Source organism: Epinephelus fuscoguttatus, linkage group LG1 (genome assembly GCF_011397635.1).
Source record: "Epinephelus fuscoguttatus linkage group LG1, E.fuscoguttatus.final_Chr_v1".
Taxonomy (NCBI): Eukaryota; Metazoa; Chordata; class Actinopteri; order Perciformes; family Serranidae; genus Epinephelus; species Epinephelus fuscoguttatus.
In genome coordinates this window covers 18,433,462-18,448,779 of record NC_064752.1, presented here as the reverse complement: position 1 = coordinate 18,448,779, position 15,318 = coordinate 18,433,462, and the positions used below count along the sequence as shown (strand labels likewise).

Genomic DNA, 15,318 nt, shown 5'->3' with positions numbered 1-15,318 from the left:
AGATACCTGTGAAGGTTTGAGGAATGCTAGAGACTGAGATGTAATAATAATGACTGTGTATGTACGTGCACAGGATGTGAAATGGAGAGGACAAGGAGGGAGAAGAGGAGACAACCGCCGACTGCTCCTTTCTGCGTTGCTTCAACTAAAGTGTGAATGGATTTGAAAGGGAAAGTGCTGTCGAGGGCCGCCTGCTTCTCTTATTGATCAAAAGCTCGACTTGACACGGAAAGAAAAAATATGAAAGAATAACTAACTCTGATCCTACTGATGTGGTGATGAGTGCTCCTTCTTCTATGATGGTCTATTGAGTCCAAATGGTTGTCTAAGGACTCTCCACTCTGAGCTGATGAAATTCTGAATTTGATTTTGGAGCCCAGACGTGTTAAGTGAATCACAAGTCTGAAGCCCACTTTAGACCAAAGATTTGCAACGAGATGAAACTGTTTTAAGAATGTTTCAACATAAACTGGCTATATTAAAATGGACAACATTCCAGTTTCACAGAAGTGAAGACAAAACATCTCAATTGCCCCTGGTAGATGGCTGCAGTATTGGTCATAAACCCTGCCCTCTCGGGTCCATGTCATTGGTTCGACAGCCCATTGGTTCGACATCCCATTAGTCCGACTGTCCGCAGTGCTGAACGGCTCGCGGCGGGCGTATGGTGCACCGCGACCGGCTTGAGGCGGAGCAGGCTCACGGCTTATGAGTTTGTCACTTTCTTTTTCATTTTAACCCACACCATGATCTTTTCCTGACCCTAACCAAGTGGTTTTTGTGCCTAAACCTAACCAGACCTTAACCACAGGGCATCATGATGATTTCAGAACGGACTTCGGAACAATTAGTTTAATATGGTCGGAACAATGGGATGTCAAACCAATGGGCTGTCGAACCAATGGGCAGTTCCCGCCCTCTCCATGTTAAGTGGGATTTATACTTGTGCATCAGCTCTATTAAAAACCTACGCTGTAGCCTACACATGTGGCCTACGCCACTGTTAGCATTTATAGTTGTGTGGTGCCAAAACACTAAGTGGCAACAGGGTTCCTGTGAAGTGCTGCAAAGTTTAGTTGATTCAAAACACACCTAAAACACACATTAAACATGGCTTAATAGAGACAGTTTCAAACACAAGTACACTAATCAGCTTCACTATAACTAGCAGCATTCACAGACAAAGCATTTGTCTTTTGCTGGACACATTTTCCCCACAAATACAACATGCTAATGTTTTTAGCACAAGTCTATGGCATTTTACATTGTATAAATTAGCCTAGTGGCTAACAGACTTTTCTTCTACTCATATGAAGCCAGGGAAAACAGCAACATTTAACAAACATAATTTTACAAAATTCAGCTCCATTACAACTCACAATGTTCACCGACAAAACAACTGTCTGTCAAATGCTGACACAGAGCCTACACTGTAGGTATGTATAAATCCCACATTAGCAGGTGAGACATGGGTCAAACTTAAAAAAATCAAAGTACGTGTCAAATAAATTTTTCCCAACATTGTTTTCTGTCATTTTAAGTAGTTCTTACCACACTGATGTTTGATCAATGGTCACTTTCTTATAAGTTTGGTTTTAATTAGTTATTTGATGCTATAAAAATGGGCTTTGATGTCATGGTTGACAGCTGTGTGTGCCAATTGCTGTGCTCTCCATCAGAGGCGCTGCTCGGGATTGGTTGGACAGATGCACTTGTGGGAACTCGTTACTCGACACTACGACTACGCACACTCTGGCTCCAAATGACATCAACAGAGCAAGATGGCAGTGGCCATGTCTGGGATACTTAAGCTATATTTCTTGTACAGTGCAGACAGCTGGGGACAGTTGTCCATCTTTATATACAGTCTGTGCCTGCGACTCAGCTTGCCAAGTCACCAGTGGGTGGTTTTAGAACGTGAGGCACGTCACAAGTTTTTAGAAGGAAGGAGAAGCACAGTGTTATTAGCCATTCGCCTTGTGAAATGCTGTCTCAATAGTCAGAGCTTTCACTGCTGATTAAAGATGATACCAACTCCTCTAAACGACAGAACCACTCCGGGAATACATGGGAGAAACTGATAGAGGAGCGGAGATCTCCTGTCTCAGCATTAATTTGCTGAAGCCCCCTGGGTATTCTGCTGAAGCACCAACGGACGGCTCCAAATTCTCAGTCCTCTTGTTTTTTTTCTCAAGTCTTTTAGCAGTTTCATGAGTGCTAAAAAATGCAACTGTAGCAAGTATCTTTGTCATTCATATTTTAAAACACTACGAATTACATGTATATCCAGCTGCAAACAAAAAAAAAGCCTGGAAAGCTAAAGTTAGAACAAAAGTAAAGTGAGTCATTGATACAGAAGCAATGCACTGTCTCTTCTAGTTGCATAAGAGTAAACCGGCAGGTTTTTCAGAACACTGCAGACCGACGCATTGAAAGTTCTTGAAAATCTGAACCTGCTCATCATGAATCTTTGGTCTGAACTGGGCTTAATGCCAAGTAAAGTCCAGGTAAATACAACCAAGTGTCAGGTCAGTATTATAAGGATAAGGCTGATGTTTAATCTGTAATCTTTTTGTCAAAAAAACCACATGGATAAAAAATTAAAGCAACAATGGGTTAGTTTGTCTCTTTGTCTCTCCTGTGGCTCTCAACCTTGAGCCCATCCATTCCTACTCAAGAGGGGCATTTTTAAAGGGATAGTCTGTTGATTTTATATTGTGTATCCATGAATAGGAACTTGTGGGCACATGGAAATCAAAACAAAGCATTCACAGATTATGCATGCATGTACAAGTGTTGGTAAAGATTCTCAGTCATCCAGGGCATGGTAATTGTAAGTGCTCTATCATAGGACTTGCTTGAGTTTCTTCAAGAAACTCAAGCAAGTCCAGTTGCCCATGATACAGCACATGTTGTGTTTGGATTTCCATGAGCCCATGAATGGATGCAAGACATTGGGATAATGCTGCACAGGAATCTTCTAAAAATTTTGTCAGATGTTTTCTATTGTCTTTAAACATCTGTCGAAGTCTGATCGCACTGATATTCAATTTTTGGGGTTTTCTGCTCTCCTGAACACCACTTTTTCTGGGACCAGGGGGTGAGTACTAAATATATATACAATCTATATTGTTTTTAGGTGAACTATTCTGTAATATTAAGCTGCAAAGATGCTGGATCAAACATTTCCCATTATGCAACCAATAGCATCTTTTTTTGTAAATATCTTTTACTGATTTTCAATGTCTTTATCCCACAAAGATACAAAACATGTATATTTAACATCAATCCAACCATTCCTCCCCTGACTATAAAGACACACTGCTCATCATATATACAGACAACTTGAAAGCAGAATCACTACCACCCTGCCCACCCATCCATAGGATTACAGGTTACAACATACATTCAGGTAAAGGTGGATTGCTCTCTGCCGTTGTGCGACATTGAGGTGTTCCTGTATCCAAAAAGTCCAAAGTCCATATCTTAATAAAGGTTTGAGAGGACCCTTTGAGTGTGTATTTGATGTATTCTAACTTTAAGAAGTACATAACTTATCTGACCCAATGAGAAAAGGATGGGGGAACGTGTTGCTTCCAATTTAGGAGGATCAAACATCTTGCAAGGAGAGCAGTGGAAGCTATGAGAATGGGGTTGGAGATATGATTGTTTTCCTTTTTGTTACCACAAATCTGTTAATAAAAATAATATTGGAAAAAAAAATACTCATCCAAAAGGTGGAGAGGTTTGGACGTAACCAGAACATGTATTATGTCTGCTGGCTGGCCAACCAATACCATCTTTAAGTTAGCCTCTTCCTGCCTGGTACTGTTCCTCATCTTTTAAATGCAGGCTTTCTGTTTTTCCGCTTTCCCTTCAGCACCAACAGACATTATGCAACGTTCTTCATAGGTTAAATAGATGAGTAAATTGACCTCTGTGTAAATTTGGTGGAAATCCCTTTTTAAAACAGGTCACAAAAAGGCTAAATCATTTATTGAGTGATCATAGTATTGAAATACCATGTCATCAGCTCCACTTGTGTGTCTCACTGATGCGTCTTTTAAAAGTTTCTGGACAACAATTGAGGGTGATGAGGAAGTATTTCCTGGCTGGAGAACTTTACTCTACAATTACGGTCTGTTCAGAGACAGGCCTAATGGCCTCCTCAACGCTCTGTCCAAAGCCAGGTGATGATGGATTCTCGTGATTTTCCTTTCCTTTCTTTTTTTTTTTTTTATCTACAGTCTTGGTTGATCGAGCAAATCAAGCCTATATGCTCCAGCATTACCACCCACAGTCCGACAGGCAGACAGCCAGACTGCAGCAGTCCAGTGAAAAAGGCACGAAATGTTCACCTCTAAGACAAGTGAGCCTTGAAACCACCGCATATAGAGACCTTTTCCTTTTTTCCTTTACCCCAATCAGCCTCCTTCATACTTTCACTCTCTACTTTCTAAGACCGTCTCCTTTGGTTTCTCTTTCTCTCTTTCCCTCTCAAGCCCGACCTCCTTCTCTCCTTCCTCTCTTGGTCCCATCGTCTTGTTTTGCCCTCACGTCTCCTGTGTCTTTTTTTTTTTTTTTTAACTTCCTCAACAACCTGCCATCTCTCAGTGCGGCTCCACTTGACTTTGCTGTCCCATTACCGGTGTGACCTCAGTCCATTTACTGCCTCGACACTCACAGACACTCTGATGGCGGCTACCCTGCACCGCTTTGTTGTGCAGTAACAAAAAAAACCTGTCTTCTTCTTTCAGGGAAGTTTTCTTTTCCACATATCAGGAAATCCGGAGCATTATCAGGGGTTGTCTCTCTTGCTAGTTATGTCATCTGTGGGTGACGGAATGAAGAAGCGGCGACACTGCTCTCTACACTGAGGCCCACACACGCTCTGCACAGAACTTGGTAGGGAACGACTATCATTAAATCCAATTTAGATTCTCTACATTCTATTTTCTGACTGTGAAGCTACAATGGGTACATGAGAGGACCTTTTTGTAAAGTCAAATCCCCAGTTGACTACATAATTGTAATGGGAGCCTGGAGCAGCCTGTTGTTAGAGAAGAATGAAGACGAATGAGACCTGGAGAGGGAGGGAAGGCCAGGAGTAATAGAGGGAGGAAGAATGGATGCAATCTTCTCTACTTTCCTGCTCTCTCCAGTCTTAAACTCCTACTATAGGGAAACAATGGGGCGTATATGGCTTTTTTTTTTAATGTTTTTTTTTCTGTACATTAGTGAGTAAAAATAGCTCACAGGTGCAGGGTAAATGTGTTGGTGACTTGCTAACCTTTAAAAATTGTTGGCCTTTTCCAGATGAACACAAGGTAAGAACAGAAAATCACACTGACAAATCCAACAAAGCAACTCCTGCACACTGAGCTCAAGGTTTCTAATGTACCTACAAAATGTACTTTACTGGGTTGGTAAAAGATTTTCTCAGTGTAAGAAGATCACAAAGAAACAAGAGAACAAAGATGAACCTTTCTGTAGCTTTTACTGCATGTGTTTTGTCAATTTATATTTATGAAATGGATAGCTCCGGTGCTTGATTATGATTGGGTGAGACACACATCCAAAGCGGTTGTAAAATACTCTATAAACACACAGCTGTGACCGAGGGCAACCACCAACTGAAGCCAGAATCATTTATCATCCTCTTGGACAAGCACACAACACTGTCATTCAATAAATGCACAAAAACCTACAAATATACCAGTGAAAGAAACCAAGAGACTTATGGGGATTTAAGTTTGAGCAGCCAGGGACCCCACTGTGTCCAGTCACTTTCAAACAGGATAAACTACACCAACGATCTATGGTAAGTTATCGATGTAACTTGAGATAGCAGAGGAGACTGTTGTTCACATCCCGAAGTCAATGTATGCTAGTATGTGTGGCGGGCTACATTAGTGACGTAAGTGACAAAACTACTTATTTAATGCCAAACCATGATGTGTTTCCCAGACCTAACCACATGATTGTGTTGCCTAAACCTAACCATGAAATTCTGACGTAGAACTGTGACCGTTTCATGACGTTGAGGATGTGTTTAAAACCGCGACCTTTAGAATTATCATTTTGGGGCCGGTCATGTAAGCCATTTTGGAAGTTAGTGAAAATCAACCTATTCTGTTGGTTAGGTATAATGCTGGGTTCACACTACATACTGTAACATTTTTGTCTGCCCCGACAGTCACTATGTCAGATTACACGATTGCATTGTCATAAAATTGTGCCGCGACGTGGCCGACAGACATGACCACATGTTGGTCTATGACCAATCATCCGTGGTTGTCGTTCACGACGTGTGTGATGTCATCGGGTTATTCTTGTCCTATTTTTATTAGTTTTACTGTTATTTCAGTCACTGTGTCTGTTCATGTCCCAGCCGAAATGTTGTAGTAACGTAAAATGCACCACCAGATGGCAGGAGCTACATCTACATCTACATCTGGAGTACCATATGCAAACATGCAAGTCACTGAATCCTCCACAACAAGTTCCTGCAAATGTTTAACAATAAAAACCTATTTAGAAAATGGAGGGATTCTTGCAGCCGAGGATATAAGGGGCTTTTAATTTGAAACAGAACGGGAAGTGTTGAGTTTAAAATGACGGCGCGATGCAGTACCTTTATCAAGGCAAATGGGAGCAGATAAAAAGTAAAAAATATAAAAATACAGAGGGAATAATAAATAACAGACCATTTATAATGTAGTCTGTGTCAAATGAAACTGGTAGCCTCTGGTGTTGTGGTGAGTAAAAGCCCCGCCACTATTCTTAAATTTTCTTACTTTATGTCCGTCTCCATTATAAAGAAATAACATTCTTTGCTATCTTGATGCTAATGGCAGTATTCACCAGGTTGCTAATGTGCCTCTGCTATTTCACACCATCATTTTTCGCTTTTTACTCTGTCGTGGTAACATCCCTAGAGGAAGTATCAAAAAGGCTGGGGTGTTTTTGTGCACTGTGTTCCTATTGTTCAAAGTGGCAGCTGTGACGGGAGAAGTCGGGAACGACAAACAGAAAATCAAACATGCTAGACTTTCTGTCGGAACGATGTGAGGCATCCCACACGTGGCGTCGGTTGTCGTTTACACACTACATGAGATGGATTATCGCGTATGACACTCGTTGTCATTCATGATCCATGCCGACACTGTACAACACTGTGTAGTGCAACGATCGGGCTGATATCGTGTAGTGTGAACCTGGCATAGTGAGTGTTGCCTAACATTAGGTATACTGTGGCATCTTTTCATCTGCGTCTGTGTGTTGTTTGGCACCCATTCTACTAAATGTTGCTGAAAAACTACATTTCTTGGCCTTATTGTTATTCTTAATTGTTATCCATAAATTATTCAATTTTTTGTTGCTGTGTTTATTCTATGAAACATTGGCAAATTTATGTAGTAACCATTTCATAAAAGCAATAACTCTGCTCCACGTCACTCCTAACAACGCCCCTTAGCTGATCTAAAATCAGTGTGAACTGTGGCCTGTCGTGACTTATTGCCTGATTAATTCATTCTTATAATAATTTACATGAAATGTTTACTTTGGGATAAATACATTTCAATCATATTTTTCTTTTAACTAACTACTCACTATGTGAATGCTTAGCAATTTTCCAATTCTAGTAATGTGCTTCAAACTTAATTTTTAACTTCAGCAGCAGCTGAGAAAAACAATCTCACAAAAAGCTCTCAGTTCAGTTTTTCATTATCCTGATGATCTCTTTCAGAACTTCTCGAACATACTGGTCTAAAAGCTGTTGCTCCACCTGCTGTTTCCAAGAGCAAGAATTAACTTTAAATTTCAGCATCTAAAACTATAATAAATATTTTATATAAACAATGGTACTTGTATGTGAAGGGGGGGGCGCTGGTAGTGATGACGCATGTCACCAGACTCCGCAGTTTCCTGAGCTTTATAGACTCTCTCAGCTTATTGTTTTCATATTACAGCCCACAGCTGAACTCTCCTGGTTCACTCTCACTGCTCTTATCAGTGTTGTTATCTGCATAAACAGAACTTTTCACAGATGCCTAAAAACCCACTCTACCTGCCCAACACCAACAGACTGACGATGTTTACTAATCTGTTGGAGTAAATGCTACAGTCTGACCTACTCACTGCCCCATCTGTTTACTTTACTGATTCAAAGAACATTACGACAGATTAATGTTAGTCCAATATGTAAGTTTTGGAAACACACCAGGCAAGCGTTGGTCTTTAAAATGTCGATACTGGTGTGGCAGCGTTTTCCATTTGTGGTCCCTCTTGACTGCAGCAAAAAAAAAAAGCTGCATTAAAATGTAATTTCTTTTTAATTTTCATTTAACAGCTCAATAATGCTTTATAAATTAATTCCTCATTTACAGTGGGTTGTGTATCCCAGAGTTTCTCCTCGCTCATTTAATGGGGCAGATGAACCAGAGAAGACGCTTACTCAAAACAAAGACGGATTTCTACTGAAGAGTTTTACTGTCCCGTCGTGGTCTAAAACACATTTTACAACCACTGCTAGAAATTAGGAAAATGAAAATTTCTTTCAGGGGAAATCCTCAGAATCCATATAAACAACAGTTTGTGGTGCAGAGTACTAAATGACCAACAGAAATGCTGCTGGGTGCAACAGTTTGGAACAAGGCTGTTTTTGATGCTCTGAACTTTAACTTAAGAGTTTGTATCTGTGTTTGAATATTCAAGCCAGTGGCACCAGCAGCTGTAACAACATCGTATTTTGGCTTAAAATACCCTGTTTGATAGCTACAAACACAGCTATACATGACCAAAACCTGCATTAAAAAATACTTGCTTTTGTTGGTCTTAAACAGTAGTCTGCTGCTGCCATCTCATGTAGGCGTTATGCCATCCACCTTTCCATCCAGCACCTGATGAGAAACTATGAGTGCACGATATATATCGGCCAATAATGGAGCATTTTTCTAAATATGTATTATTCTGCTAATTTAAAGAGGCAACAGATAGGATTTGGGTTTTGTTAGCTTGGCGCCACCTAGCGTCAGCAGTGTTGCTCGCACTGTCGCAAACACCAAATTGACCGTGGGGATCAGAGATAATCATGTCTTGTAGGCTGTAAAATGTAGGCCGTAAAGCAGAGTAGAATGAAGAATGAGACGGTGTGTGGACACTATACTAAATAAATTTTCTTCCAAAAGAAAACAATTGTTTTCTTTTGGAAGGCCGTTTTTCACTTATCTCCAAACTTTGTCCGTCTGCCATTGTGCTCCTGACTCAACTATCTCATGCCCTGGCCAGTTCCTCATAAGGACCAGCTCCAGTCCCTGATTGGCTGACCGACCAGTTTGGCAATACATGACGCATTTCCTGCCGTAAAGCAGATTTTTTTCCGCGAAAATTCGTCCCCAGTGGCAGAAGCTTATTGCAAAGATTGCAAAGCCATTAAGTAACCTATGTAAACGCTGACAGTCTGATTTTACTGTGTATACTACCCTGTGCAACCCACATTATTTTCATAATGATATATATAGGCAAAAATGCTGTCTGTTGCTTCTTTAAATTATAGGTGATAAAGTCTGCCTTGCCGTTCTTGAACTACATTGTCTATGACAGTCTGTCTGTTGCTAGGCAACAATTCATTCATGCCCATATACACCTATTGATGTCAAAACATACTGTAAAGGTGGAGTCTACAGCTGTGTCTCAATTCAGCGGCTGCAGCCTTCGAAAGCTGCATTTGAAGAGAGATTGTGTCACATCAGAGCGACCAAGGATGTCCTATTTCGAAAGCTTCTTTCAAATTTGGCTGAGAAATGCAGCCTTCTTTCCCAGCATTTGGAGGACGCAACGGATGAATTCTTCCTGGCCCAGCCTATCCCAAGATGCACTGTGCGCCAGTGACGATTATATATTAAGGTAAGTTAACTATGGTTGTTGACTAGCTAACGGCTAACTGTTGTTAACATTACTATGAGCTAAAAGCACACAGCGTAAACAATCTTATTTAATAAGTTTACCTGAAAACGGTTCATCAGCCTGAAACTACACACACATATATATATATATATATATATATATATATATATATATATATATATCTCAACGGCGGTGTCAGTGAATTGAATTAAGTATTACATTAAAAAAAAAAAAATATAAGAACAATCTCTGGGTCCATGATTTGGGGCTAACTTATTTACTAGCTTACTCCTTCTTTTGTCAAGCACAGCTGGTTGCTAGGTAACAGCAACGCCAACTGGTCGGGGCGAGGACAACTGGTGACGCAACCAGGAAATCCTCTACAGATTAGACCGGTTTGGCTGATGCGGTCTTCAGAGAACATGGCCGATGTCGACTGCAAAGGCCGCGGTCTTCAAAGGCTGCAGCCCCTGAATTGAGACATAGCTCATGATTCTTGAGAAAGACTCATGTCAATAGAACTCAAAACCAAAACACACACAAATGGGCTTTGCCATGGCAACGACAGTAACAGCTGGACAGCCATCTGATCAGAAGTAGATATGATAGAACACAGCATCTGCTGCCCGAGGGTGAAATCAATCAATCAAGTAACGTTACACAGGCGAAAACGTGAAATTCCATGGGAAATAATGTGAGGTTTTTTTTTGTTTTTCTTGTACCAAGTTTGCGAAGTAATATATCCGACATTATTTCAGTGTTTTCCACAGAATTAGTTTCTATTTGTGGTAGTAGCAGAGAGACATGGGCTGTCAGTTAGCCTTCAGTACGCCACTGTAGCAGCTAGAATTCAGCCAAAGCAAACCCCAGCTTCAGGGGTCTAATCCTGGACTGTAATGATTCCCTGTCAGCCAGACCGGCAACTGTTTATTGCTAGTTCGACCAAGCGCTGCCACTGGCAACCAGCCCCCTGTGACCGCCGACAGTGGGGTCTCGGAGGGCTGCTATTCCCTCTCCTTCCAGCTAGTTAAGCTAAGCTGAAAAATCATGACAACAATTTATGAAGAAATCTTATTTGCAACGAGAGCACCAACATTTTCATTTGTTGTTTTTAAGTGATTACTTAAAAAATATTAGTAAGTGTCATACTTTAAAAGCAGTAAACACTCTGATTGCAGAAAATATTTAGTAACATGATTTCAGCGCATTATCCATCACGTGCAGCTGTGTAGCCTATTGTCAAACTGTTTTCATGGTAAACATACTTTGATTTATTTCATTTCCTCTGAAAAGCTGCAGCGGCTATATGCAATATAAGAGAAACTGGTGTGTGTCTACCTTTTTACCCCCCACTCCCTGGTCACAAGGAGCCAGACTGAGCCACATGAAGGTGTAAAGGAGTTCACTTCACTGTCTGAACTGGGAATAAATCCCATTTTACTTATGCTGATTCAAGGCAATATATTAATGAGAAAACCAGCCACACAGGATTCTTATATCACTATGGATTCAAACCAGACTTTTCCCTCCTCAATTAGCTATCAGCAGCTGCTCTCTAACTTAATAGCGCTCTTATCTCGCACGGTAGAAAAGGTCAAGCCCACTGGGTGAGTGTAGTGAGTGGATAGCTAACATTTAGTACTTGGATTTAAAGTGTGTGTGTTAGAGACAGAGAGATAGGGAGTGTGTGTGTGCATGTGTGGAAGGACGTTGAATAATGTGGGTCTGAAGGGCAAAACATCTCCTTTGTGTGTGTGTAATAGCACTGAAAAATGTGGGATGATGTAGGTTGAGGGACGGCAAATTGCAGTGCAGACCTACGATTCTTAATTGGGGTCAATCCTTTTCACCATCACCTTTTTTCAAGTTTGTAAAATGTGTCATCTGTCTTTTTCATGAAAAGAAAGTTATCAGTCATGAAGATCTGTTCACCGTCTGTCATTATTTTAATGATCTGAATTATATAAATTTAAAAAAAAGACCTTCAAGAGGTTTCCAGGAATAATCATCAGTATCCACCCACTCTGTGTTTTTACTCAACACTTCAATCTCCCATTCATTGTTATGAACATAATGACACCTAATAATCCTGTGGTGCGTTCACCTTTTGAAAAGCAGCAGCCTGCACTACTACTGGTCAGGTAATATGTACATACACACGCTCCAACACAAACACACTTATTGAATCCACACATAACTCTCTAATCTGCCTGTTGGGGCAGATGGAATAAAATAAAGACACTGACTTTTACCTTCTGAGCCCGCCGTTTGTCCGCTCTCTGGTTCTGGTGGTAGATGCGACTGAAGTTGGAGACAATAACGGGGACGGGCAGAGCAATCACCAGCACACCGCTTAGGGAGCAGATGGAGCCGAAGATCTTCCCGGCGATCGTCTTTGGCACCATGTCTCCATACCTATGAAAGAGACAGATGGAGAGTTTAGACAAAGTGCTGACACAGATACAGGGTTCAGACTCAGGATACACTAGGTAAGGTAACAAAAAGGTCTTTGCCCATTGGAGGAGGCAGAGAAACCGGCCTATCAAAAGATAGGATAGAGTTTTTGAAAACACCTTGACATTGTGGTGCCAGAAATAAATAAAAACAGTGGCTTTGACAGTGGGAGCCCCCACTCCAAGACAGGCAGGGGTTCTTAAGAAAAAACACCACAGGGTCCACATGGATCAGAAGAGACTAATTAATTACCATCATGTAGCAAAGCTACAGGTGCTCAATAATTACGTCACCTTGACACATCGACTTCTAGGAACGTGATGACAAATGAGTTTCTTTAAGAGGGAGTTAAAGAAAACATCCACTAATTATATTTATTAAAATATAAGAAATTCACTTAAAAACATACCATTATTCAAATTTAACGTTAACATAATTTCCAGCTCTATGTGGTGATACACAACTAGCAAGGCTGAATCAATCTAGCAGGTCTGGGAAGTTCCCTGATCTGACGTTGGCTGTGTCCTACATGTACTTTGTGTCATTTTATTTTAAGGTATTCTGCCAACAATCCCACTGGACATTGGACTGCATTTAATAAATGTGAAAATTACTTATTTGATAAAACACTATACCTGTCAGTGAGGACGCAAAATACCAGTATCAATATACTGCTCGGGGCAGCACAGTGATGTAGTGGTTAGCATTGTAGCCTCACAGCAAGAGGGTTCCTGGTTCAATCCCAGGAAGGAGCCCTTCTGTGCAGAGTTTGCATGTTCTCCTCGTGTCAGCGTGGGTTTTCTCCGGGTACTCCAGCTTCCTCCCACAGTCCAAAGACATGCAGGTTAATTGATAACTCTAAATTGTCCGTAGGTGTGAATGTGAGTGTGAATGGTTGTCTGTCTCTATGTGTCAGCCCTGTGATAGTCTGGTGACCTGTCCAGGGTGTACCCTGCCTCTCACCCAGTGTCAGCTGGGATAGGCTCCAGCCCCCCCGCGACCCTCAAGAGGGTAAGCAGTTACAAAAATGGATGAATGGAATATATATGCTCACTATAGAGTTAAACCTGCATTTAATCTTGCATAGCCAGACCTTTCTCGCACTGTGCCATCACTGGAGAAAAGTTTGGCTGAACCAAACATAACTCCTGCACTAAGGGGGAAAACGCTCTGGGTTGTTTATATTTCTTCAAACCAATCATAGGTGTCTGGGCAGTGCTAAGCCCACAATGCGGAAACAATGCCCTTACAAAATATTGTTGGGAGGGAAATTGTTTTGGTGATAAGCAAGTGCTGGCTTAAGTTCCTAAATCTCCCCCAAAATACGTTTTAGTATCTACAATGCTAGCTCATAAGTTGTTGGTGTTTAATGCACAGTGCTAAACAAAATACAGAGCTGGGTCTGGCTATGCAAGACTAATTTTATGTTGTGATCAGTGTTAGTTCTGTTGATGAAAACTATGTAAAAAAAAATTGCCAACAACCTTTTTTCCATGATAAAAACGAGACAAAAGATAACAGTAGATCTTGATAATAAAAACTAAGATGAAATCTATGTTTCATTTTCGTTAAGGAGACAAGATGTGACAAAAATGTTAGTGGTGGACTATCAGACACTGAAAGCCGAGAGCAGCTGTGCTTGTAATTATCTTTACATGCCACATGAGCGACAGGCTGGCAAAATCCAGCAAATAGACTGTGCCAGGATGTTTTGCTAGCCAGCAAAACACTCACAGCGAAGCAGTGTCAGCCTCTGGTGTAAGTTGCGAGCTGTAATTCAGCAGTAAATCAGCTCTGTGTGTCTGGCTGTGGATGGTGGAGCGGTGGGTGGGGGGTGCGGGGGCAATATTTTTGGGGTGATGGTGTAGCCGGCGGATATCCAGGCTGAGACTTCCTCTTCTGTGCGCCAATCAATGTCAACAGTTCAATTAGCAACTGACACATCCAGCCAACATTTTGACTAAACTCTATGAAGCGATATCTGCATATGAAATCAGATAAAAGAGTAAAAAGCCAATAATAAGCTAACTTGTCATCTGACAATAGCCAGTGGGTTCTGAGACTGTACTCTGGCCAATGCGTCCTGCCTCTTTTGCTCTCCACACAGACGGTTTACCTGCAGGGAACTAAAGCCAGCTCAGACGTTATTGACCAAAACAACTTAGACTTCCTGTCACCTACAGCTTCTCCTCACTAATGCGGATATCTGTTTATTGAAATGAATGCTACACCATCACAGCTCATCTCTGCACCCAGAAGTCTGTTAACACTTGTTCGTCACTCAGCGCTACGTCCCATGTTTCATTGCTCTGATTCGTTATAGGCCAATCTGATTGCATCCAGAGGCATTTTGATCTATGGCCATTAAAAATGCTCCTTGGAAACAACAATGTAATGGGAGGCTTGAGACTAACTTGCATGTGTGATTTGGTCTGGTTATCTCAGGCTGGTTGTTCTCAGCTTCTTTTGGGCCTCAGCTAATTTGACTACACAGGTGACTGCCGGCTGTAACAGGTGGACAAACGTAGAGAGATAGGACCACTGCTATCTATGCAGCTCAGACTGGGCACAACAAAGCCATGCCACTGGGATCCAGGGCCAAGAAGAAGCCAAGGTTGACTTGCTGGCCAAAGCTGTGGGCCATGATGGCGTGTAGTGGAACAAATTGATTTTAAAATACAGGCTTCTAGGACGAGCTTGTAAGCGGGTGGGAAAAGACTAAAATTGTCTCCTGGAGAGGCGGCTGACTTCAGATTAAAGTAGTGTGATGTGAAGCAATGGGAAACATTGTTTGCTGGTGCATGATAGGTACCATTCTTAGAGAAAAACAGCGTAATTAGAAAACGAGGAAGACAACAGGGGGGAGGAAAGACAATTGCATATTCTGCATAAGGGACTGTTCTTGTTACCAAAGTCCTCGACGGACAGATTTTCTCAAGGGCCACTTTAAAAAAC

The 15,318-nt window shown here is 41.4% G+C and overlaps 1 protein-coding gene across 4 annotated transcripts in view; it reads right to left on the bottom strand.

Moving 5' to 3' along the window:
* The window catches only part of LOC125894744 (potassium voltage-gated channel subfamily D member 3-like), a 140,326-nt gene that overhangs the window by 16,209 nt on the left and 108,799 nt on the right, over positions 1 to 15,318 (bottom strand). For 2 of the 4 annotated variants that reach the window (XM_049586362.1, XM_049586513.1), the window contains exon 3: positions 12,156 to 12,324. In XM_049586362.1, coding sequence (XP_049442319.1) covers positions 12,156 to 12,324 — 169 coding nt within the window. The remainder of the gene's footprint in view (positions 1 to 12,155; positions 12,325 to 15,318) is intronic. The other 2 variants (XM_049586446.1, XM_049586597.1) reach the window with 1 other exon arrangement.